This window comes from Lepisosteus oculatus, chromosome 25, assembly GCF_040954835.1.
Source record: "Lepisosteus oculatus isolate fLepOcu1 chromosome 25, fLepOcu1.hap2, whole genome shotgun sequence".
Lineage (NCBI taxonomy): Eukaryota > Metazoa > Chordata > Actinopteri > Semionotiformes > Lepisosteidae > Lepisosteus > Lepisosteus oculatus.
Genome location: NC_090720.1, coordinates 9,211,225 through 9,236,476, shown reverse-complemented (window position 1 = coordinate 9,236,476; position 25,252 = coordinate 9,211,225). Strand labels below are relative to the sequence as shown.

Here is a 25,252-nt window from a genome sequence, read left to right as displayed (position 1 = left end):
GATGTTTGCCGTATGGATTGCTTCTACTATAGTGTATATGGGCAGATCATGGAAAACGGGAGAGTGAGATTGCATCTGACTGCTTACTGACTTCACACAAAAACTGTTGCTTCTGCGAAGGCAAAAATAAACATGCTGGGGAAAATTCCTTCCTCCTGAGGGCGGTCAGACAAGTTCCAGGAGAATTAGCTTATTTTATTTTTCCCTAAAACTGGAATTGAACACAATAAAAAACAACAACACAGAACTGAACAGACCGAACACTGACCGACGCTCCTTTTCCCAGATACTTCCTGTTCCTAATTTCCCCATGTGACAGAACAGACTGGAACCTGAGACTGGAACCTTAGGTCTGACTAAGGAACACAACAGCCTGACGTACAGGTTTCATTCTTACAGCCCTTCATCAAACTGGACCAAATGTGTGAGAATCCGAGCTGCCCTTCTAAGGATGTTCAGGACTGAAGTGTCACGTCCCGCACTCGCCCTCGCAAACCCCATCACATTCCCAAACCCACTGTTTCACGCTCCCATTCCTGACTGAGCCCATCACATTCCCACAGGCACTGTATTTCACAGAGTCTCACTCCTGGACCAATTACCCAACCACGTTCCTCTCCCTTCACTATTTAAAGTTCCCTCACGCACCAAACCTTGCTCACTATTGAAAAGCCTCCTTTAGCGTTTTCTAGTGCGGATTATTTTCTTGCTGGATTTTTTGGGACTGAACTCCCTGAACTTCCCTTTTGATCTCGTCTCTCGGATTTCTCCTTTCGGATTGTCTTCTCGGTTTGTCTTTCTGGTTCACGGATCTCCAGCTTCACCTCTCAACCTTGGTTCTGGATTACGATTTCGGATCGTTTGCCTCTGCATCCCGCAGAATTCACGGCTACGCACAGGGTCCCCGGAGAACTACCTGCTGGAACCCCGACATAAAGGCATTCAGATTGAAGTCGGTGTGATTCCACAAGACCCGTCGCAGAGCACACGGTGTCCTCAGATTTCTGGTTAAGAACTGAAATATACTGTCCTCTTGCAGTGTTAAACAAAGAAGATTATTCCTGGTGACAAGGCATTAAAATTGTAGGATCCCATTGTGAGTCTGACTCAAAGAACATTCCCGCACTCGATCAGCTCCAGTTCAGTTCGGGACAGATTTGGGATGACTCATGCAGGAAACAATAAAAACAATTTGTAAGGAGCTGATGGACCCACTGCACATTAAGGTCTAAGTCTCAAACAGAATTACCTTCTCAGTCTTTCTTCTCTTGAGGTCCCAGGTTCAAATGCAGCTCAGATCATAATTATAAAGGGCTAGGCAGCTACTACTCAGTTACCCAGTAGTCCTCCCAAATTATAACATATATTATGATACACTACTATGCAAATTGCACAGAGCCATTTTAAGCTGTGAATATATAGCTTTTCATTCCTTCTCCTGTGCAAGGCTCTCCTGACAGCTCTTTGGGAGTGCAAAAGGAAATGTATCAACTCGTTATATTCACAGTTTACAGAAGAAGACTGGAGATGAGTTGTTTTAATGACCATGACCTGGCCGAGATAGGTTTCATACATCTTAAGCAATGCCATTCTGTGGGTGCAACTGAGTTTCAGAGTCCTTACTGTTTTACTTTGAGGAGTTCGACAGCCAGGTCTGTTTGATCTTGGAAAGGATAAAGCATTAATGCCTTCCCAGTGTGGTGTCCTTCCTAAAAGAGATTTTAATCTCAACAGGACTGTCCAGTAAAATAGAGGTCATATTGACGGGGCATTCAGGAAAGAAAACCAGCTGGTTTTGACCTGAATAGTGTTCTTAGCTTCTTCCTCCAGGAGGGTTTTATATCCTCCTAACCTTGGCATTTCTCTGCTTTATCCCTTAAATTCACACTCCTCATCAGTAAAATGGCAGAAGGCTACAATGCATTATAAAGCCTGAAATCCATTTTTTAAAACGTAGAATTGCCAATTATTTTTGGTTATACCCGCTTGATTTTGAGTAGCCAGCTGTGCGTTTTTCACTTCTCGGCTCGCACCTACAAACCCTGCGAGCGCACACGGGGGAGAGTGAGGAACTGTCGGCCCACTCCCCCGATCTGCCCACCTTCAAGCTTCTTGTCTTTTAACACGTCCCTGGAAGGTGACCTCGTACCACTGGAGGAAATCGGCAGCCCTCACTCACGCCAATTAGAAGTGCCCAAGATGCTGCAGAACTCGCTGTGATCCGACAGAGCCCTAGCAGACTAATCCTATCCGGTGCTCAGACAACTGCGTACTGCTTGGGGAATCCCAGTCACAGTCAGCTAGTGCCATAGCCCAGGGCTTGGACCTGGGGTCACACACCTCAACGTGTGCTTATTTGAGCACTGTTCCAGAGGTGCCATCCTGCGACGAATGTTTAAGCTCTCCATCAGGAGGACAGAAACTGAACTGGAACCTGTTATCAACCATTTAATTCGGTTTCCATTAAAGCATGCTTAAAGACACAAAGAAAAGAATCGGGGATATTAAGTGACGAGTTTCATGGATCATCAAAGTCACAGATCGCCCAACAAAAACCACAGGACTGCACGCTGTGAAACAAAAGTGAAATTGTAACAAGGTGCTGTTCTGAAAGGTAGTTTTGATGTACAGCATGTTTATGAATAAAAACCTACAGGTTTGTGTGAAGTTTTGAAAAATGAAAAAAATATAGCCCAACATTCATCACAGTCACTGAAATCAAAGTATTGTCTAGCCCTAAATATAAAATCAGGAGAGAGCAGTATTTAACATGTGCTATAATCATATATGCCAATTACCTTGCTCAGACATTGTGTATGTCACAATCAAACCGAAGAGCAATCCTTTAAGACAAGTCACGTTTTTACATTTTTGGACCCAAGATTTCCTTTTCTCCTGTACTGCGAGTTTGCTTTCTTTCTTGTTTATTTAAAAAATTAACAGTCACAGCAGTGCCTGCTAAATAAATTGTCAAGTGCTGCCCCAGATTCCCGTTTTAATCTCGCTTTGGCAATTTAAGAGCGGGCCGCAGCATGCATACATATCACCAGCTCTGGAGCTCGAAACTGTCCCCTCCCTTTCAGCCTGGTTTAGTATTTTGTTCAGATCAGTTTATCTAATTTTCCAGTAAATGCTTGAAATGTATTCCTGCACACTTTCCCCCATTAAATGCTCGCCGGGGAATTGAAAAAAAATAAAAAAATGAGAGATAAGCTCTCTACCTTCCTGCACCACCTTCAGTCATTCTTCTGTTCAAGCCTGACAACGTCCCTGTACAAAGGCAATGTGAACCAAAGCCATTTGTTACATTTATATCTTCATTTATGCTTTTTTACATAAAATGTCTCTCTGTTGTGTAAAAGCTTAAGAATACTTAAGGCTGTTGTCTCAAAAGCAAGTACCATTTAATACAAAGAAAATTCCAACTCCAGTTTCTCATACCACTCAAAATATAATCAAATACTTTTTCAATCTTTTTGTCCCTTACATTTGCATTCTTTCACTTTTGAGTTTTTAGCTGCTTTTTTTTAGCATACCATGAGAACTGTATGATAGAGCTTTTGCTTGCACTGTTAACTGCCAAATAAACTGTCTTACATGTGCTGAAGATAACGGAAACTTGGTGCTGCCTGCAAGTGTACTGCCTGTGAAAATGTCACAACTTGACCAAAAATCAAGAAACATTCGAAATCAATAAACATGCAAAACTATCTTACGAACAAGATAGATTACATGTCATTTCCACTAAAAGTCACACAATCCTTTGCAAAAAAAGTCCTTAAATCTTCTCAGCAGGCCCTCTGTGAGTCATATCTTCAGTAATATCTACATGACGAGCATGAAAGAAAAATCCTTGCTTTAAAGGAAGATTAACTTCTCTAGTGAAGAATATGCAGGTTAAAAATGAATAGAGAATGTTGTATGTTGTGCCTGTTGGTTTAAACAACAGAAATACTCTTAGATGTTGGGAATATTTGAGGGATTATCACATATTACAGCGAAGATAAACTGAAATTTAATAATTCCAGTCTCTGGCAACCCTGAGCCAGGTGAAACAACTGCAATACATATACTAGGACACCATATACACAATACAGCACTGGGGTCTTCAAGGACTATAGCCAGTTCTATAGGTCTCAGCTGTCAAATACCAAAGACAGCATTTTTAATCATTTCTGTTTCATATGATGAAAAAGTATTTCAAGACATTTGCCAGCAAATATATGTCACCCAGCCTTCTGTAGAAAACACTGCCTACTTCTAAACTCTTATGTTTATTTATTTAACAGTCTATGACATCCCTTTAGTTGCAATGTAGCTCCGGTCACATCAGGAAAACGAGCTGCAGAGCCAGTTCAAGTAAAGCATGTTAGGCAGCTGAGGTTGGTGCTGCAGACTCCTGTTCTCTGGCCATGTGGGGAAACGTTCTGCTGATTGCTGGAGAACTGTTCTGAGACAAGTTACTCTGGTAAGGGGGGAGCCCTCAGATGCAGCTATTTTAAATCAGGAGCGAAGCACCGGTTGCTTTTTTTTTTTCACACGGATAGATGTCGGGCTGCAGCTCTGTGAAAAGCCGGAGGGACAGGAGGGAAGAACAAGACTCCGGGTTCACCAGCGCCGTGGAGACAGAGGGGTGCTTTCCCCAAAATCTCCCACATCCCGGCAACACCAGTCATTTCTTTACACAACAATCCCATCGGAAAGCTTGTCACTGTGGAAAGAGCCTAAAGCAAGCGCTGAAACGCCATCCAGAATAAACCCTTAGAAAAAGGTTTACAGCTTTGTCACACTGCATCCGTTGCCAAGAGAAAAATGACACAAAAGTGACAGGTACTGCAGCCACAATTAAGGGTGTGCTGAGCCTGTTTATCTGCTAAGGGAAGTGATTCTCCCTATTTCTGCAGTCTAGGTTCTGCCCCTTTAAAAAGCTCCTAAGGAGCCTCGTATTAATTAAAACAGGAGGAACACTGTTAAGATTTATTTTTAAATTATAAAATGAGTTGCTTTCTTTGCTTCCTATCCTCTGATGACACAACTGCCTGTCGGTTAAAGCGCCAGAACCACGTGTGCTTCATTGGGATCAATTGTATTAAAAATGCAATGCTTTCTCCAGCAGCTTATGAATTTCCTTGGAGAAACTTCGCAATAGCAATCAGCTAAAATCCCTCCAGCTTTAAGCAGCTAAATAATGTTTAGTTCCAATCTCCTGCAAGTCCCAGTGAAACGTGCAATATCGCAAAGCAGAATGAATGTGAACTAGAAATAAAACCTGGAAATAAAGGAAGACACCGTCTCAGTTCCATTAAATGATAGGTGTGCTGAAAAGAAAATTATATTGGTTGAAAAAAATAAAGGAAAAAGAGCTCATTTAAAACAGATAGCTTTTAGGTCAAGCAGGAGGACCAAGCTGCCTGTGTGATTTCCAGGACCAACACGCAATTAAGTTAATTTTAACTTTATGCACAAGAAAAAGGTTACAGTTTATACCTCCTGAACTTTTGTTTGTTCGCTATAAAACAGCCTTCAGTGTCCAAGCAAGTGTCATAGAAAACACAAGATATTTGCATTCTTGCATGTCAACTAAAACACATAAAGCTTAATATTACAGTTTAGTAACATACCTGCTTATAAGACAGATATTATTTAGAACTTTTCCAAAAAGAAAACACCCAAAATGCTAAATATTACTTTCTCAAATGTTGCATGACTTGATATGAGTTAGCCCACTTCCAAACCTTCGTACATCATCTTGACTACTGTATGACAGCTCAATTATTAATAAAATCAACAAGCAGCCTCAATATTTTATCAACTACATAACATATCCCACACACAATAAAAATTATAACAGTATTTTTCTACTTCAGAGAAAAGACATAGACAAGAGTGTTTTCTGCGTATTTGGATCTGCAATAGCTTGACCATGGAAAATTGTCAAAATATATAAAAAGGTTCAACTTAAATCAATAAGAAAATTATGTCTTATATGTAAAAAAGTCAATAACATTGACTTCAGGACTCAAGCCAAAGAACCGAGGGTAAAGACCTCAAGGTCTCTAACTTTGACACCGCCTTGTCCTTAAACAGTTAGAAACTCCTAGACTTGCCACTGGTTCTGTCAAGCAGAGAAAAACACACAGATAGGCTGGCACACAGAAAGGTAAAGGTGTTTCTGTATTTTCAATAGCAGGATAAAGGAAAAGCACTTCATAACAATTTAGCCCAAAAAAACCTTGAGCAGAAACTTGCATTTGAATGTTTAACTTGAGTGCACTGGTGCACACAAAGCCCAAGACAAACCAGCGTGGTAGGTACTGGTGTGATTACTAATCACACAGTATGCACGAAAAAGTGGCCCTCACAACAGGCAGACATGCAGACAACTAGGGAAGAGCAGACAGGAATTCCACTGTAGGCAGTTTATAGAAAAAAGCTAAGAGAATTTGTAGGTCTTCTCCATATGAAACAATTTGCCACTGGCTTAGCTGCCTGGCTGACCAGGAAACTCTTAGGTTAACAGCCCCACCCCATTCTGTAAATGGACAGCATCACTCTCCAGCATTCTAGCAAGGCAAGCTGCTTCATCACTTCCTATGCAGGGCACATGGCTTGCTTTACCTCATTGGTGTTCCATCTGTGTCTCTCCTTCGGCAGCGACGAGCATTTTGGTAGACATTCAAGCAGCTTTTTGGGTAGGAATATTTTCACATGACTGCCGTTACTGTTTCCATGATCATCTGAAAATGAAGAGAGCAAAACAGATTAAACCCATTCAAAGACAAGTGGAGATCAAATATCTTAACACAGGGTGTATGATGAATGACCAAGTCCCTCTGTGCTCTAACATGAAGGACACACATGTGGTGAAAGGGGAAGCAGAAAAGCCACACATCTTTGTCAGCAACTATATCACCCTGCAAGTCACAATTGGCAACCCTCGGATGCTCAGCAGGTGTGAGCCTGGCTAGGAGAGACCTCCTGGGAAAGCTAAGGCTGCTGCAGAAACAGGTGTTGATGGGACCAGTAGGGGGCGCTCACCCTGCAGTCTGTGTGGGTCCTAAGACTCCACTATGCTGTTCTTCAGATGAGACTTAAGACCAAGGTCCTGGATCCACATGGTTGTTAAAAATCCCAGAGTGTTTCTCGAAAAGAGTAGGGGTGTTAACCCTGGTGTCCTGGCCAAATGCCCCCCTGGCCTTTATCAGTCATGGCCTCATAATATTCCTCATCAATGAACTGGCTTCCTCACTCAGTTATCCTCCCCACTGATAGCTGGTGTGTGGTGAGCGTACTGGTGCACTTTGGCTGCCATCGCATCATCCATGTGGAAGCTGCACAATGGTGGTGGTGGAGGGGAGTCCCTATTACCTCAAGCTCGTTGAGTGTAGTGTCCAGAAAAGCACTTTGTAAGTGTAAGGATATTATTATTTACATCGAGCCACTGGAACACAGGAATCCACTCAGCTGTGCTGCTCAATCACAATTGAAAAGCTGGGCTGTTTGGGTAAGTACACCTCGAGTTTATAGATAATCCATTCCATTAAGGACTCCTAAGTTCTTAAGCAATTATACATTGGGTCATTCGGAAGTAGGTAGTCCCAATATATGTTTCTATTTCACTACCACTTTAAAAAGTATAGGAGCAACAGGAATGTACTGGAGGAGCAATATTAGAGTCTCTTTTCCTTCATTTAGAGGCGAAACTCATCAACAGCTCTCCGTTCTCAGCACTTGGTTTGGAAATGCTGTTCTTGTTCTTCCTAAGGGTCTTTACTTTCTAGAGCAAATGACTCTTCCATGTCCAGCTAAACAAAGCGTATTTTAATGAGCAAGCTCAGAAACCTGAAGGCACCCCAAAAATGTTTTACAGTTGTCTCCAGGGATGGGAGATATGAAAGTTGATACCATCGCTACATATCCCGCATTTGATAATCCTTCCCATTTAGAAACATTCTGCAGATTTTAATGAACTGTTTTTCACATAATACCAGCCTTACACAAAATAAATACATTTACTTTCTAATCTGTTTAAACAAACACTGTTATGCCGAGATATATCTGGAGAATGAAAAAGAAGCATGGTGTGAGGCAGGAAACCGTACAAGACCATCCAATTACAAAAGTAAACACGCAGGTAAACAAGCATTGCTGGATGTATTTATAAATAAACCCAGCAAATCATTACCAATCACGGAGTATGCATGAAGAAGTAACTCTCTCTCTCTCTCATCCTAGTGTTAATCCCGCATCAGCAGAGTCCGCTTGTCGGCACGCCCGTCTCCATTGGGTGGTTTGAACCAAATCTTTGAGCTGACGTTGCCAGTAAATGCGACCGAGAAATACTCCAACAAGCCATCGGAGGGGGTAGGAGAACAAAGTAATGTAGCCAATTCATAGAGGAGGATTATTAGGAGGCATGGGAAATTTGGCCAGGACGCCGGGGTTACACCCCTACTCTTTTTGAGAAACAACCTGGGATTTTTTAATGACCACAGAGAGTCAGGACCTCGGTTTTACGTCAAATCCGAAAGACAGCGCTCGTTTTACAGTATAGTGTCCGCGTCACTATACTGGGGCATTAGGACCCACACAGACCACAGGGTGAGCGCCCCCTGCTGGCCCCACTAACACCTCTTCCAGCAGCAACCTTAGTTTTTCCCAGGAGGTCTCCCATCCAGGTACTGACCAGGCTCACACCTGCTGAGCTCCAGTGGGCTGCCAGTTGTAAGTTACAGGGTGACATGGCTGCTGGCTATGAAGAAGTAACTCTCATTCTTCTAAATAAACAGACGGAAAGACTGACAACTAGGAAAGGACAGACAGGAATTACCCTTCCTTTATAAAATAACATCTAAATCGTTCATTGTTGTCTAACATGTTAACAAGAATATTTAAAAATATTTTAAAATCACAGTCAACGGCAATTCAAATACAAAATCTGCAACTCAAGCTAACGCCATACTGCGACTCAGATCGGATAACGTCGTACACTGGGAGATCGTGCACAGAACGTCTCGCCACACTGCCAGGCCCAAAGCTCAGCGAACTCCGTGCAGCCTCCTGAGCCAGAGGAGACGCCTTCTGCCTGTACAAGAAGCAGAGGTCCTGGTACTGACTCACTCTGATGAACCAAGGCTGCACCAGTCTCCGTGGGCACACTGAAGCATTTGTGCACAAACACCAGCATTGGGTGAAAGTGATCTTTGACAGCAAATACACCAAGTTTAACCTCAGGTCCTTTGTTACTGAATGTTAAATACTGTAATAGAAGGTCCCATGGTTTCTTTTACTTTCTCAAAACAATTGGGTACTAGAAGAATAAAACAGGCTAAAAGACAGATATTTATCAAACAAACCTATAGACACACACTGTAAAAGCTAACATTTAAACTAGAGCTTAGAATTGGAGTGAGGTCTTGGAGACCAACATTTTGCCCAACAGATCTCTATCCATGGACCACTAATGGAATCAGAAGTGGACATAAAACTTTTTAGAGGTTAAGAATGACTGCTTTTATTCAATAATCTTCCACAGATGATTGTACTGAACCCTGAACCTGATGCTAAAACGTCAGGGGCAATGAGGGCAGCTGGGGGGCAGAACAGCTTGTCTCTCCAGTAGCCTCGGGGCACAAAACCCCCTAAAGGGGTCTTCGGCTGTGAGCAGAGAAGGGGTTCTTGCCAGAATGTCTGCAGTTCCTGAACTAGCTCAGCTGGCTTTGCAGTCCTCAGTTTGGATGGGCTTGGCCCCCCGTGTGTAAACAGTTTGGGGTATTAAAGTTGGTTCTCTGCACGCTGGCACATTCCAGTTTTAAAAATAACATCCCTCTACTGTGCATTTGAATGCTTATCAAACCGAAATAAAATAAAAATCATGCCTGCCTGCTCATACGGAAATCTACACCTTTACATGGTAGACCGCTATCCCACACAGGCAATATGCATGGCTGACACCAAGACCAAGACCTAACAGAACTGCTGCCTGATGACTACCGCGAGAATGCACTGGCTATACGGAAATGAGAAATTCGTGTTGCATGGTAGAAAAATGCAGCTGGTCAGTAAATCAACATCTTTCAAAGGGGGCATTCTGCCTCCCTTGTTCACTATTTCCCCATCCTCCACTGCTCTCATTCTCTCTCTCCACAGTAACTCCATTAGCAAGCAGCTTGGCAGGCCAGTCAAAGCGCTGCTATTTACTTCCATTGTTCTGCATCAGACCAGGACTTTTAAATTACACTGACACTCAAGACTGCAGCTTGAGAGTCAAATTTTAATCACCATTGTTTCTGCTGTCTGCTGTCTGATGCCGATTATGGACCTGTCTCCTGCACCGCGATCCACTCAGCCGAAAACAAAGTTTTTCCCCCTGCCGCGCAAAATTCGCTGATTTTTTTTTGTTTGGACAGTCGTTTTTACAAAAGATGTGTTTTCGAATTTCATCCTGGCAAGCAGAGGAGACCTCTCCGGGCAAAAGGGGGTAACTGTGAAATCTTGGGAGGATGGTGACAGTAGAAAAGGAGATAAAAAAACATGTTATTCCAACTTGGTTTTCGGCTGCTAATGTTTGCTTTGGATCAGGTGTTTGCAAGGAAACCTGCAAACAAGAGGAGAGTAATGGGTCCAAGCAGCTCGTTAGGTGTGTCGTAGCTAATAGAACCAGGGATCACATCCAGCTGTTTCTAGAAAGACACCAGGACATCAGCTTTGACCACATGGCTTGATGGCTTATTCCCCCATCCCAGTGTGGTGTAATTGTGTTCTACATACGAGCATAACAAGTAACAAAGGGGAAAATGAAAAGGCCCTCAACCAACCTCTGCACTTATCCACAGCTCTTTTTCGAGTTGTAAAACATTATTTTCAAATGCAACTGACTTTCATTTTATCGCTCAGTGGAGGACCCGGGTGTAACAAAACCGCAGTTAGAAAGTGAGTGAATTCTTTAATGGAAGTCAGAAACAGGTCATCCTAAATTTAAAAAAAGTCCAATCTAAAAAAACAAAAACGAGTGTAGGCAGCTCAGAACAATTTAGGAAATGTTGGTGCTCATGGTAGGAGACATGGAGGATGTTTCCAAGAAACAAAGGACTTGGATCGAGACTAAACCAAAAAAAGTAAATAAATCATACGTTTTTTTATCATATTATTGGGATAAAATAATCTACTAATTTCCCCCAACTAACTGTCATCACAATGGCTTTGAACCCAATCAAGAAATGATTGTATCGTGTTTTCAATGCAGTCAAGCACCGATCCACTCAAGACGAAAGTGTTCACATGTGATAGAGTAAGACTATTTAGCTTTAAAAAAGTTAGTTATACATCTTCAATAAAGTAAGAGCAGCAGATAAAAAGACATTTATCAATTTTACTATCCCCCTTAATCAATCTTTACATTCTCATGCTCTGAAGAATAAAACGAAATTTTAAATATAGATGCCACCTTCTTTACCTGCAAAACGCTTTGATAATATAAGACTACTTTATTGGCCATAAACAATTTCTTGTATTAGGAATTTGTCTTTTCGCATACCCCAACTTGCTATCCATGAGACACACAGACAGGGAGAGAAGCTTGGGGTCAGAGCACAGGGTCAGCCATTTATACGGCGCCCCTGGAGCAGCTGGGGTTAAGGGCCTTGCTTAGGGGCCCAACGGAGTAGGATTCGTCTGCCGGCCGCGGGATTTGAACTGGCAACCCTCCAACCATAAAATGAGTCTAACAATAAATACTAGTTCTGTCCAAAAAACACCATATTTAACAGCAGAACAGCAAGTCTTGTCATGTTAATTACTAAAGCACAGCGCATTATTGCAATTTAATTGTAAAATATAATTACCATGTTACGCCCACCACAAAAATGCTGTAATATTTACTACATTACCACCATGGTTTTGTCATAGTAATTATCGCTGTACTTGATCTGATATGCTCATAATCCACAATTACCGTACTTTTTCTCATCGCATTTAAGTCTGATTTCTAAGAAATGCTTGTACTATTTAAAATGTATGGTGTTATACAGTTTAACATTCTAAAGTGTATGACTGGCAGTACTGTATGTACTGTGTATTATAAATATACAATGTCTGGTACAAGTCGGCTCTTCGTTTGAATCTCAAGCTTTTACTCCAGCGTTGGAATATAATTGTGAAAGAGATTCTGATGGCATGTTACTCTCAGCCACCATGTGCACAGCGACAGTGGCACAGGGCAGCAATTAACTGATCACATCTGCCTCTGTATGTGTTCCCAGCCCATCTAGGCATTACAGTGTTACTGCAGCACCTGGCTTCTAATTCTGTAACCACTTTACTCTGTGTTAAACAGAACAAAATGCCACCAGTCTTTCAGGGCCATCTGCAACACACAGAGTTAAAACACACTGAACTGCAACTTCAGCACAGATGTCAACTGACAAAATGTACCTGCGCCAATTTGTTTGCAAGGCTCTCCCCAGTTCTCAGGCATAGCATGGGGGTGAATCTCACTATATTGACCCATGGTTACGGACTGCAGTTGGAAGAATTAGTTAACAAAGAAACCCAGCTGCTGCTTGGAGTGAAATACACAGCACAACCCGTAACTGCTCAAATTCGATCGTACCTGTGCAAAAAACATTACAGCCCTGTAATTCACCAGGAGTTAAAAAAATAAAATATTTCCTAATATATATGCGTTTTTAATCAAGGTAAGAGCAACTCACCGTCGCTCAAAGGTTTCTGAAACACTTTACAGTAGTGACCACTAACTGATTACATTTCTCAGTGCCAATGTAGACACAGGTCATTTAACATCATGACTGAATTACTGTAATAGTGCTCTGGCATACACTGATCAAACTGTGTTAAGAATGAGTATATATAATACTACAATAAAAAAGATACTGCCTTATGTCAGATCTGATCAGTACACAATAAAGGCATTTTACTGGAGACACCCTGCCATAAACATGCATGTGAAAACCTGATCTGTTTGAGGCGGACTGTTGCCATTGCTGGGCAGTCACTGAATGCATTTCGTCTCGCAATCATTATATAAAGAAAACTATCAGTTCCTATTGGGAAAAAGCATACAGTGTTGTCAAAGCCTCAACAAAGCACAGACTGCTAATGTTGTAACCCAATTACTGTAATTATACACAGGCATATATTAGCATATTAGCATATGTTAGACATGTGAATGCCTTACAAAGAAGATATAATAGAAATTGTTAAGATGAATCATTAATAAAATTTAAAGGATTTCATATAATCCACTAATGCATTGGGAAATTGCAGGCTATGGAACTCTTAAAGGCTGCTATGTACTATGCAGTATACTACAGTATTCATTATCCTTTTTCACCTTAATAACCAAACAGCATCTGAAGCTGAAATGTTATCTACCTGATTCTCAAGAAAACTCCGAAAGGTCTATAAAAATGATGACGTACATAATAAAATATTACAGCTTTACACTTTCAGAATCCCCCAGCAAAAATGTACCAAGGAGAAAAATCCGTTTTTGCACGCCACAGATGCGCATACACATTGCGAGATGCAGATCTCACCTACTTTCTTTCCATTTCCAGACTCCGTACGTGCCTGTTATTATGCAACTGACTCGAATTCATGTTCTTGCCTTTGAGAACAGGGCAAAAACATGACAAGTTATTAACCCGAGATCAGTACAAAACAAAAATGTGATTCACAGTCTCCTCATAATTAGAGGGCACAAAAAGTTTGGTTTTGCTTTAACTATATAGGTTCAGTCTGTAACTGTGGCAGTCTATCTGCCTGCTCCTGCCGCCAAAATTACAACAGTGCAAACTGCAGAAACACAGCCGGGTGTTCCCATGGAAGGAAAGAACAGAATTAAAGAATGGACCCTTAGCTGGAATGAGCTTTCTGTGACAGGACAAGAGGTGGGTGTGCAAGGCAAGGATCGGATTGAGTCGGGAACAACTCCCAAATCTTTACATTCCTCTCCATTTCCATCAGGAAAAAAAAGAAAAGAATGTTGCATGAAATGTATAATCCTGAATATCTCATCCAGCCCTACAACAGGAGTTCACAGAAACCTGATCTGAGAGTCAAATGCCTATTCTGGGCTTTTGTATTCTTCTCATACTTTATGTGAAGATGGATTTGAAGACTGAAGCATTTGCAATTGTAAGCTACAGCCAGAACGGGGTTATAATGAAAATTCTGCCTGTGTAAATTGTTCTTACACCAGGCAGGCAGATATCTGTAATCATTTGCTTCGCCCAATTAACATTTACATACAGCACCTGCTCACGAATACGAAACCGCTATTATCTCTGGAAACAAACAGGGCAGAAATGTGAGCTCGGTGACAAACTGAGAGCAGAATGAAGGTGGGTAGAGAAGAGGAGAGAGCAGCTGAAGAAGGAAGAGCTCAGAAAAGCTCTTCATTATACTCCCCATCTTGCAACCTTCGCTCTGCTAATTCTGGTCTCCTCTCTGTCCCCAGGCCCATCTACACTACATGGGTGACACCTCTCCTGTTAAGCCCCAAAGCTCTGGAGCTCTATCCCTAAGGATATCAGAGTCACATTCTCTAAACTCCTTCAAATCAAGACTCAAAACCTTGTTCTTTGGAAGGGCCTTTACTGAACTGGTTCTGTTCTTTACCCCTCTGCTCCTACTGTATTTAATACCTCCATCTACTGTCTCCTCTCATTTTGTTTTCTCAATGTGCAGGTCTTGTTTTATTGTTGTTGTTCTGTAAAGAATGCCACCTTTTGAGGTGCTATATAAAAGACAGACGATTATTATTGTGATGATGATGAAAGCAAGGGAAGGGGAAGGTGCAGGAACAGAAGAAAAGCAGAAGAAAGGTCCAGAGTGTTTTTTTCAAAGAAGAAAAAGAGAAGGGGAGAAAATGGTGATGAAAGAAAGAGACATACTGTAGTAGAGGCTGGTTTACATTCATTTGGAGATATATACAGGAAGGAAAACAGAGAGGCCTTACAGGTGTGCCCTGAATGGTGTACAAATAGAAAGAGAAAAAATGGAGAAAGATAGGAAAAAACTGTGTGCTTTTCCTTCTCACCAAACACATGTCCAAATTGCTCCATTTCAGACAACAGGACAATAATGGCTATGATGAAATTGCTTTTATTGGAGCCTGGCGATGTTGGATGTGCTGATTTCTTTTCATATTTCCTTGCCTTTCTTAAATGTGAATGCTGACAGAGATCGAAAGATGCCTCACTAGCCGACGCAAACCAAAAAATAAATGAGAAAGACTTAAAACCTGGGAAAACCACACATACTGTCATTGTAGTGGGCATTATTCCAATTTAATAAAAGCATACAAGCTCTGCATATTACACAGGAATAATGGATGTAACAAACACAATTAATACATTTTACACACCAGGGATTATGGAGGGGGGGTGTGATTAAGTACATTCAGAAGTCGCCAGTTCTACAGTCTTGCTTCACAGGTAAATTCTAAGAACCTCTTTGAGTTTACATCTAAGATCCTGTTTTATTTAGCCATTACATTGAAAATGCACTTGTGCTCCTATATAGAGCACTTCTAAAGCTTGTTGACTTACACATACATCCATATGAGCTCGAAGCAATGCAATTTGGTAATTGCACACACAAGGCCATGTGGAACACATGTGAAGGCACCACAGACCCACTCATGGCCACCCATGATGTTAAGCATCCTGAGGACGGCCACTGTCCAAGGGTTCCAGCTGTATATACAGCACAATGGACAGTTTTCACAGTACAGCTGCTTAAACAGGCCAACAACTTTTAGAAGGTGCCTGTCTACACAGTATATGTGCTGTATAGACACACTAAGGTAGCTCACTATCGATGTTTTATATCTAATTATAACCGGGACTGGTCTGAATCAATTCCGTACTGTGGCCAATAAGAACACTCAATTATTGGGCACATCTGTCAGCATTCTTTTTTATTCCACTCTCCTTGCACACTTGAAGCCTTAATAGCAAACCCCTGCGTTTTATTTTTTTCAAAGCAGATTGAGTTATCCTCCCCAAAAAACTGCTTAAATGAGACTGCAAGATAAAACCCTTAATTTCACATGCAATATTTAAGCATTTGAGGATGTGAACAGAGGCCTTGGTATGCATGAAAGGAGAACATCTACATCAATGGTGAATGTCTCCAAGAGTATCCCTTTCAGACAGAGTCCATACCAAGCAATGCTGATATCAGAAAGCAAAACGGGCTTTGATGCAGAAGAGTCACAACCCCTCAGGTACTTCAGCACATTCAAACTCGATCAGACTGGAAACCTGTTCCGAAAAAATGCTGAACAACGCAATGACAAAAACCTAACAGCCGTTAAAAGTTCCCCAGTGACAGTTTTCTTGACAGCTTTGCAAGTCTATAGTGAGATCCAGAATATACTCAGATTATATATTTCTAACGAACCTCCGCACCCAGGACGTCTCAATCAGAGCAACCCCATCAGGTGAACCATTAAATTGCACAGCATTCCTCTTCACTGATGATTCAGTACTGAGGTGCTAATATGTGAGCAAGGATGCAGAGGCATTGTTCCATGCTATACAGCATAACATGAATTTAATTAATTAACATGAGTTTAATTAACACACATCCTTTTTCTTCTTAAGCATAATTTCCCTCGGCCAAGGTGTGTGTCCAGAAAATCAGCAGGGCAATAAAAGGGAGAGCAGGCTTTTAAAAAAAGTGGAGGGCAAAGGCTCCTCATTTTCTTTCTTGATTTATACCACTTTGGAATGGAACACCCACAGACCAACAAAATGTCACCCATGACACCGGATGGCTGGGGATCACTGTGAATCTCGAATAGATTCCTGTACTCAGGAGAAAAGCAGGTGCACAGCCGGGCTGTTTAATAGTGTAGCAGACCATCTCAAGCCCAGCGACGTTAGCCTCTCTATCTCCAAAGGTCAATGAAGTACTCCAGTGAGGATGTGCAGCTAAACCTCTGTCCAGCTGCCTCCTAGCACCATGTCCAGTCACATCTGGATGGAAAGTCTTCACTCTTTGCCAAGAGAACCAGGAATGCAAAATGCCAATGCAAAGCAGTCCTTACCATCGATGTGATTATTGAAGCAGAGATGCAATCAGCCGCCAACTCTAAATTGAATATTGTCAGCAATCAATGCAAACTAAAACTTGCGGTCTGCCAAAACTATGATGACATGTTCCAGCTAGAGTGTACGTCTGCCAGCAAGGACTCTGGGCATGTCTTCCCTTCGAAAGTACAAAGATATCCAGTGAATTTATCTGTAAAACTCTCAGGTTTCCTCTAGTCTAGAAACCTTCAATTTTTAAATTAAATTTTCGCCATTTGTTTATGACACTACAGAAAAGAACAGCGGTTGCAACTGCTTTATCCTAAACAATTGGCTCTGCATTGTCTTTTTTTTCAGCTCCAATTTTTTAAATGTATTTATTTTGTTCCTCCCGCGTTTAAACAGATTTATGATCTCTGTCATGGAGACTCCTCTGCAGGTGTTGCGGAAGGCTGCCTTTGAAAACGATGGTTCAAAGACCGTTTCCTTGAGAGGAAATAAAGTATGACAACTGCAGTGGCACCCCATGGAACCCCACAGAGATCTGATCTGTGCAAAAATCTAGACTTTGGAAGACATCCTCCCACTTGGGAAGACATTCAGCAAAACGCTTTGGTGATCTTACATCTGATAAGTCATTTTCTGTTCTACAAATTACAGAAGACAAATGCTCTTTTAATAATGTTTACATGGCACAAGATTGTACATTCTTCAATTGTTTTTTTCATCTATTCATTATTTGATTGTGAACAGTGTAAACTGACATATGAAATTACTCAGATACAGGAGCAAAAGAAAGAATATTGAGGAAGCATTCTAATAATAATCTCTTCTCAAATTCAAACAATAAGAGTGCTATAATTTAAGATAAGGAAGGCGCAAATTGCAAACCATCAATCACATTTTCCAAAGAGCTATTCTGTACTTCATTCCATTTTTTTCACCTTGTAAAACTGTCATTTTAATGTTTCTCATACCTCTCTAGGAAAAAGCCCATCTAATGTTCTCATTTCATTGCTGTCGTTCAATTGTAAAACTTCCAATAATAAAGTCGCTAAAATACTCCAAAGTTTAATTTTCTCAGTACAGAATATTAAGTGATGACAAGGGATTTTTTTTTCCAGTACTCAAAATAACTAATATAACAGGAGTAATACCACTTTGCATGACTGTCTCTGCAGAGGACCTGCATGCTAATTTCCGAGCGGAGACACTTGGTCAAAACAGAAGCTTGCAAACTGGAAACACTGTTTCTGCAGTGTGGCTGCAAGACAGGAATTAACATTATTCATGAAAGTTAACTCCCAGAGCACCTGCTTGTCAACCCTCTAGGAAATTAGTTAATTAAATGTAATGTGGAGTGATGTCTATAACTGAGGACTGTGAGGTGTGCAGTATATTTGGGAAAACCACAGAGGAGATACCCATGAACAATACTTACACTGTATGGTGTAAAGCACTGCTGAATACATTTCAGGGTTACAGAAAATGGAGTTTTAACACTTGCATCTAATGCACTACTCACATAACAGCAATGTGGTTAAACTGGCGATATGTTTCAAGCACTATTGATTCAACAGCTATTGAAAATTCCCTAAAATGAACACAGAGCATTACATGATTCTGAGAGAATCCCACTACAGCTAGATACTGTAAAGCTCTTTGTTTTTTTTCATTTAGGACTTAAAGCACCACACCGGTGTCTGTCCAGAGGGTCTCTGTGAGTGCCGGGCAATATTTTTTTGGCTACCTCCACTGCTGCACTAGACATTAGCATAATTCAGTCTTTCTTCCATTGAAAAACAATTTAGTTGTCAAACACTAAACTGCAAAGCACGCTGAATCAGGAGCCCGTTATATTAGGAGATGTGCTGTGCTGAGCCGAACTGGGCTGCTGCCAATTTCTTCCGGTCCCCTGATGGAGAGAAAACGCCGCCGGGGCTGAATCTGAACATGGGGATTTCTGATGTCCACACCAGGTGGGATTCTCTCACTGGAAACCACGGTACAATTCTGCGCAGCTTGACCAGGCTTCCCAAAAGCATCAGGGCCGGAGAATCCAAGCTTCACATCGGGGCTGGGAGGTACCAAGGTGTAGCAGAGAGTTACAGGTGCACTACGCCCTGCTGCATGGATAACGTACTGTCCCAGTGCACAAATATGAAAAAGAAGCGCATGCAAGATGCGCAGGAAATTCCTGCATCAACAATGTCTTTTATACCCAGGGCAGGGCCAATTAGTCTCTGTTCTCTAAAGCTTACAATTTCAGCTACCTGGAAGCATGAAATACAAAAAGAAAATCTCTCTCATTTGGAAATGTTTAAGGCTTTAAGGCAATGAGATGCAAAAGGTATCCCCCTTAGCCCTTCAAAAAAGCACTGCTTCTAATTTAATCCAGCTCAGCAGGTGGGCATTAAGAATGAGCAGTTCCAGGGCCTCCTGAAGGGCTCTCCCAGAGAAGATGCATGTCTATGATCCAGGTGTCATGGGTTCGAGCCTAAGTCATGCCACTAGACAGCTATGACCAAAAGAGAGTTGGATGGAAAAGCTGGCCGGGGTTCTCTGGGGTCTTGATTAAACACAGTGACCCCTGCAGGCTCGTGGGTGCCTACAGGTCTGTGATGCTGTCAGGGGAGGGGGGTGCCTCTCCTCCTCCAATCAGCACTGTGCCCTGGTGCCCACCACGCGTTCGAAGGCGAATGAAAGGAAGGAGTCTGCCCACACTTCCTCATCCTCTCCCGTGTGCGGTTGCGGGGTTTATAGCTGTGAGCCGAGAGCGAAAAAACACCATTGGCTGATCGGATCATCAGGGGGGTATGAAAAAACAACAGGCGATTCTAACTGAAAGAAGAAAGAAGGAGCTACTCCAAAATACAATTTCTCCTACGTTTGTCAATGCGGGATGATTTAAACCGAAACAGAAAGTGCAGCCCCTTCTCTCCCTGTTGGGGTGTCCCATTCTGATGCAGGCTTGCTGGGAACACAGACGCTCGACACCGACATCACTCCTCCTGCTCTGCAGATTTTTTTTAAAAAAAGCTAAATTTTCTACTTAGCGTGGAGCTCTGATCTCTGGATTATCACTGGTTCTTTCGGTGAAACCAAGTGTTTAGGATTTTACAATCTCGGTCACACTGGCTTGCACAGAGCTCACCCAAGGTACCAGAACAGGTCAGGAGACTGGAGAGTGCTGACAAAAACAAATCTTAAATCAATACCTTCCCAGACTGCAAACTCCTTCTCCTCTCCCTTTTGTCTGCAAGCATGCTAAAAAGGACAGCTTTATGTTTCACTTTTCTGACAGATTGAAAATGTAAATCTTTATTACATTACTTGGAGCAATTCTGAAAATGACAAAAAAGGAAAGTAGGTCGGGGTTATAATGCAGTGCTCCCCAACACATTCAATCTATATCAGAATATCCAATATTTTCAGGTTTTTTAATCTGCCCCAAAAACGGTAGCAAATTACAATGTGAATATGATGAATATAATAATGATACATTTTAAAAAGTGCTTTTTATAAAACCGACAAGGCCCTGTACAAGACAAAACAAAATGTTTATATATATATACAATATAAACTAAAGCTTAAATGTACAATGACAAACTAGAATGAACTGTGTTACAGCAAAGATTGAATTGAATTAATGTTGATTGGTCATACATGTACTGAAATAGGCAAATGGACAGTAATATAATTGGAACTTCACGTTGAACTTGAGACAACCCAGCCAGTCAGCAACCTTGGTGCAAGGTTACTGCGAAGAAGCAGAATATTAACAAGTTATGAACATCAATATTATTATACCGCTACAGCTATTATGGCCGTTATCTACAGCAGCAGCAACGGCCAAGTTTTTTCGGTAGCATTGATGTCATTAGTTTTTTTTTTTTTTCCATAAACTGGTTTAAATGAGGGAAGTGACAGTGTGAGCGCGAAGAAAATATACTGCTAATAACTGGGAAACTTAAAGATGAGCAACAGGCAAAGAAAGGTCTTTGGCACTGTATCGGTGATTTATTTTCTGGGTATTATTGGCTTTAAATCATGTTTCGTTTTTTCCGAAACTCTGAATAGCAGACTGAGTTTCAGAACAGGCACCATGGAGCAATGAAACTGCTGCGAAACTCAGCGAAGTCAATTTAGACAGAAACCTGTTGTGGCTCCAGCCCTTCTAACAAGGCCTTGATTGCAAGAAATTGTCTGGTTGTCTATGAGGGGGCTGCTTTCTGACTGCTCACTGCTGAATGTAGAAACAATCTCCCTTATCTGCTGCTCCACATCTCGGATGCAGGCCAGCGCTCCCGAGCACGTACAGATCAGCCGGCATACAGGAAACATGGGCACCCGGAGGGTCCTGGTCAACCTGCCTCAGCAGGAGCACGCTGACGCACACGGGCACACGCACGTCTGCACAGCCAGTGGCACACGCGCCGGCGGACGGGTACGAGCGCCGCGCACACCCACTGCCACGCGGGCACGCCAGGCCACACAAAGATCATTTTCATTGAATACTCCGAAATACTCTGAGCCAATCACCCAATCAATCCATCCATTCATTTTCTAAGCACTTTATCTACTACAGGGTTGCAGCTGGAGCCTGTCCTAGCAAGCAATGGGCACAAGGCAGGGTACACCCTGGATGGGACGCCAGTCCTTCGCTGGACCCAGGCAGACACAAATACGCACACACCCACACCAGAGCCAATTTTCCCAGAAGTCAATAAACCTACCAGTATGTCTTCGGACTGTGGGAGCAAACCCATGGAAATACGGGGAGAACATACAAACTCCACACAGACAGCACCCCAGGTCTTTAATTGAACCCAGGGCCCCAGATCTGCAAGGCAGGGATGCTGAGCACTGCACCACTGTGCTGTCACACCCAGTCAATCCAAACAACAAAGTACAAACATATTTGGCATAACCACGTTTCTCAAAGACACGCTCTATGGATGCAGTCCCAACAGTGAACTACCTTTTCTCACCTTAAATGCCCTTTATATTCAGGCAGCAGTGCTTGTACAAGTCCAGGTACATCTAGATCAGATTAGGTTTCCCCAAGTGCAGGGGTGGCCTACAAAGGGACTGAACTTATCAATGTCAGTAGCCAAGTAAAGGGAAAAGAAATCCACATTTATTTACCTAACACTCGGTACTTAAGACATTTCATGCAACCAGGATCAGATCTTCAACTGTTCGAACAAAAGCCCCCACAATCCCTCACACCCCCCTATCCAGTCCTGACAGCATGAGCTTTCATGGTGCAGCTATCAGAGTATCCCTAGCCAGAGCTCTTCAACATCGACTGGTACTGCAATGGATATGAAACAACACAGTAATGTAAAGACATACCTGCCAAGATACAATAGGGCGCTGACAACAGTAATGATAAAGGACTAGCATTGATGTTCGTGCATGAAAAATTAATCGACAGAATGAATAAAGTTTGCACATTATCAGAGGTGCATGTTTTTTACATCCGACTTGTTTCACTGTGCTTCTTGTGTGTCACCTCTGTTAAGAGGACCTCGGTCTCATAGTAAGTAAACTATGTTTACCAAAGAGTGATGATTTCTTCTTTTCCTTACTGATTACTACCAACCTGATTACTTCGGCATCTTAAGTTACAACATTCCTGAAATTTAACTTGTCCCCTACTTGAACTGTCATTTTTAAATTGTTTAAAAAAAATTCTGAATAGCCATGGCAAAGTTATTAAACTTTGGAGGAATGTGATCTTGCATTTATGCAGTTACAGGGAGGGCAAATTAAGCAGCATTAGATTTAGCTGATTGAAGTAAAAAAGGATGATTTTCTAAGGCTCCTGAGCCAAACTTTTTCTAGTCTAGTGATTCCTGACAGGGAAACGTATTATTTAAAAAAAACAGCTTCTAATTTTAGAAAAGGAAGGGGGGAAAATGATTTAATTGCCTCTTAACAAAAACTGATGTTGCATTTAACAGGCAAGAGGAGGAATACAGATCCTAGGTTTTTTTAAATGAAAACAAGCATCTGTATCTGAAACAGATCAGTAAATTCAATCCAAAAAACTTTAAAGCATCCTGTGGGTGGACTGCTTTTTAAAAAAGGAGCGTTAGTTTCATCCATGCCACACATAAGCATTGTGAAGCGAGCACAAAGACAAACAAGCTAAAGCTTTCTGAATTAAGATGTTGGCAGGAAGGTCTTCTAATCAGCCTCTGTTGTTTAACCTCAGAGCTGCGTTTCCCCGGCTCACCAGGCCGTGAAGATGTCATCTCAAGGAGAGAGCTGAGGACCCAGCAACTCAACCGAGCCGCTCCGTATCGGTACCACATCTGCAACCGCAATTATTCAGATCAGTGCTTTACCTGCGCCCAGGCAGCGCAGAGCTGAGTCGCAGTCTGCAGCAGGGTCGGATCTTAACCTTAAGGTAGCTCACACGAATGAGGCCATGCAAGTCAGAACAGGGTAATAATGATACGGGTATCAACCGATACGAGCAGTACAAGTGCCAACTGGTATGAAAAAAGCCATGCTGATCAGAAGAGAGCCTCAGTCTACACAGACACACATAGACTATAATAGAACAACAGTCTTGCACAATTTACTGGACATAATGTGGAACAACTGCTGAGTAATGGCTTCTTCCCGCTATTTTTTAAGCAAACTGCTATTTTGAAGAAGCAAGAATTGTTCCATGCAAGCGTAAGAACTGAATGACACACGTGAGTCATGTAGCTGATGTTTTGTGTTAAATTTTCACGGTACTGCTCTGCACGAGAAGATGCTGCGACAACCTGATCAGTCAATTATTCACGAACACAGAAAAGGCATGTGTGTGGTGATTGAGCACGACAGAAATCTCTAACTACTCAATTTCAGCACATGAATAAATGTGTTCTGTAATGGATATGAGCTTCTGCCTTAAAACTTCATCACACTCCCTGAACAGGTCTCACAAATTCACTTAGCACCATTAATTTGGTGTCGGATTAAGTCATGCAGAGTGACTTAAGAATATGATCGCGGCACATGAGCTGGTGTCATAACATTTTGACTCATCGTGTGTCTGTGTGTCAATGACTCCAGCCTCCTACTGTCAGTCTCACTGTAATGCAAAAACCTCATATTGACAACATGCCCCTGTAAACTAGGTACTTCAATCACCAGCACGACCTCTATAAATAACTTTCAAAAGTGTGGGGGGCTGGGGGGAATGAAATAAGTAAATAAATGAATCGATGAATGAATAATAGATCACCCAGCTACCAGCCCTTCAAGCGATGTCACTGATGCAATATTAATAACCAACTCTTACTGTTAATTTCTGTTTCATCACTGACACCCTTAGCAGGAGCATGGCCGGCATAACAGACAGCTGATCTGTACATTCGATCCAGATTACGTATTTTCTTCAGTCCTTCGGGAAGCAAGAAAAGAGCAGAAGAAAAAAAAAATCTAGGAAAAGGAGCATTCCTCTGCTGTGCAGCTGCCCAGCAATTATTACAGTTTTCCCCCACCACCCCATGCACATAACAGGAATTTCGCCTACACCAGTTCAACACCGCCGGGTAGCTAGTGGGACTTTACCATGCGACCCCCATGCGCTTTGTCATGCAGTCCAGCGAGCTCACTGCTCTGCTGAGGGGACAGCTCTTCCTATTCACCGTCCACCTGCGCTTTACCACCAGGCTCTCCTGCTGCAGGCAATGCCTTTCACAGTCAGAGGCGCAGATCGTACGACGGGCTTCGCACGGTGCCAGCGGAAGGGATCTCAGGCATTCGCGAGCAGAGGCTGAATTTACGGACGTAAACGTAACGTTCGGGCACTGGCGAAGTAACTAACGTTACGCTAGTCCACCTGAAGATGGGTCCATGTACTACAGCAAGTCCTTAATTAGTCTGCGGTGGCGTATGGCCTTAACGACGCTGATCTGTCCCGTGGAGTAACTCACGGCAACTAAAACCGCACTCCTGGACACTGCTTTGCCTAGACCTTGGAACGACTTACTGCTAGGACGCAGAATTAAAAAAAAAACAGAAGCCGATGAGCAAATGATCCATTAGCTCTGAAGAATATTTAGAGTATTTTTAAGATAAAATAATAAATAAGAGCAAAACTGTTCTTTGCGGGTTTTTTTAGTTCTATTCTTTTTGCTGGTGGCACTTTTTCCCCCTCCTATTATTACTAATTTACCAAGACG

At 42.1% G+C, this 25,252-nt stretch overlaps 1 protein-coding gene across 8 annotated transcripts in view; it reads right to left on the bottom strand.

The window, feature by feature from the left end:
• camta1a (calmodulin binding transcription activator 1a) overlaps positions 1 to 25,252 on the bottom strand; it is a 420,451-nt gene that overhangs the window by 386,877 nt on the left and 8,322 nt on the right. For 7 of the 8 annotated variants that reach the window (XM_069184063.1, XM_069184064.1, XM_069184065.1 and 4 more), the window contains exons 2-3: positions 24,367 to 24,468; positions 6,619 to 6,737 (exon numbers count right to left, since the gene is read on the bottom strand). In XM_069184063.1, the coding sequence (XP_069040164.1) occupies positions 6,619 to 6,737; positions 24,367 to 24,468 (221 nt within the window). The remainder of the gene's footprint in view (positions 1 to 6,618; positions 6,738 to 24,366; positions 24,469 to 25,252) is intronic. The other variant, XM_069184068.1, reaches the window with a different exon arrangement.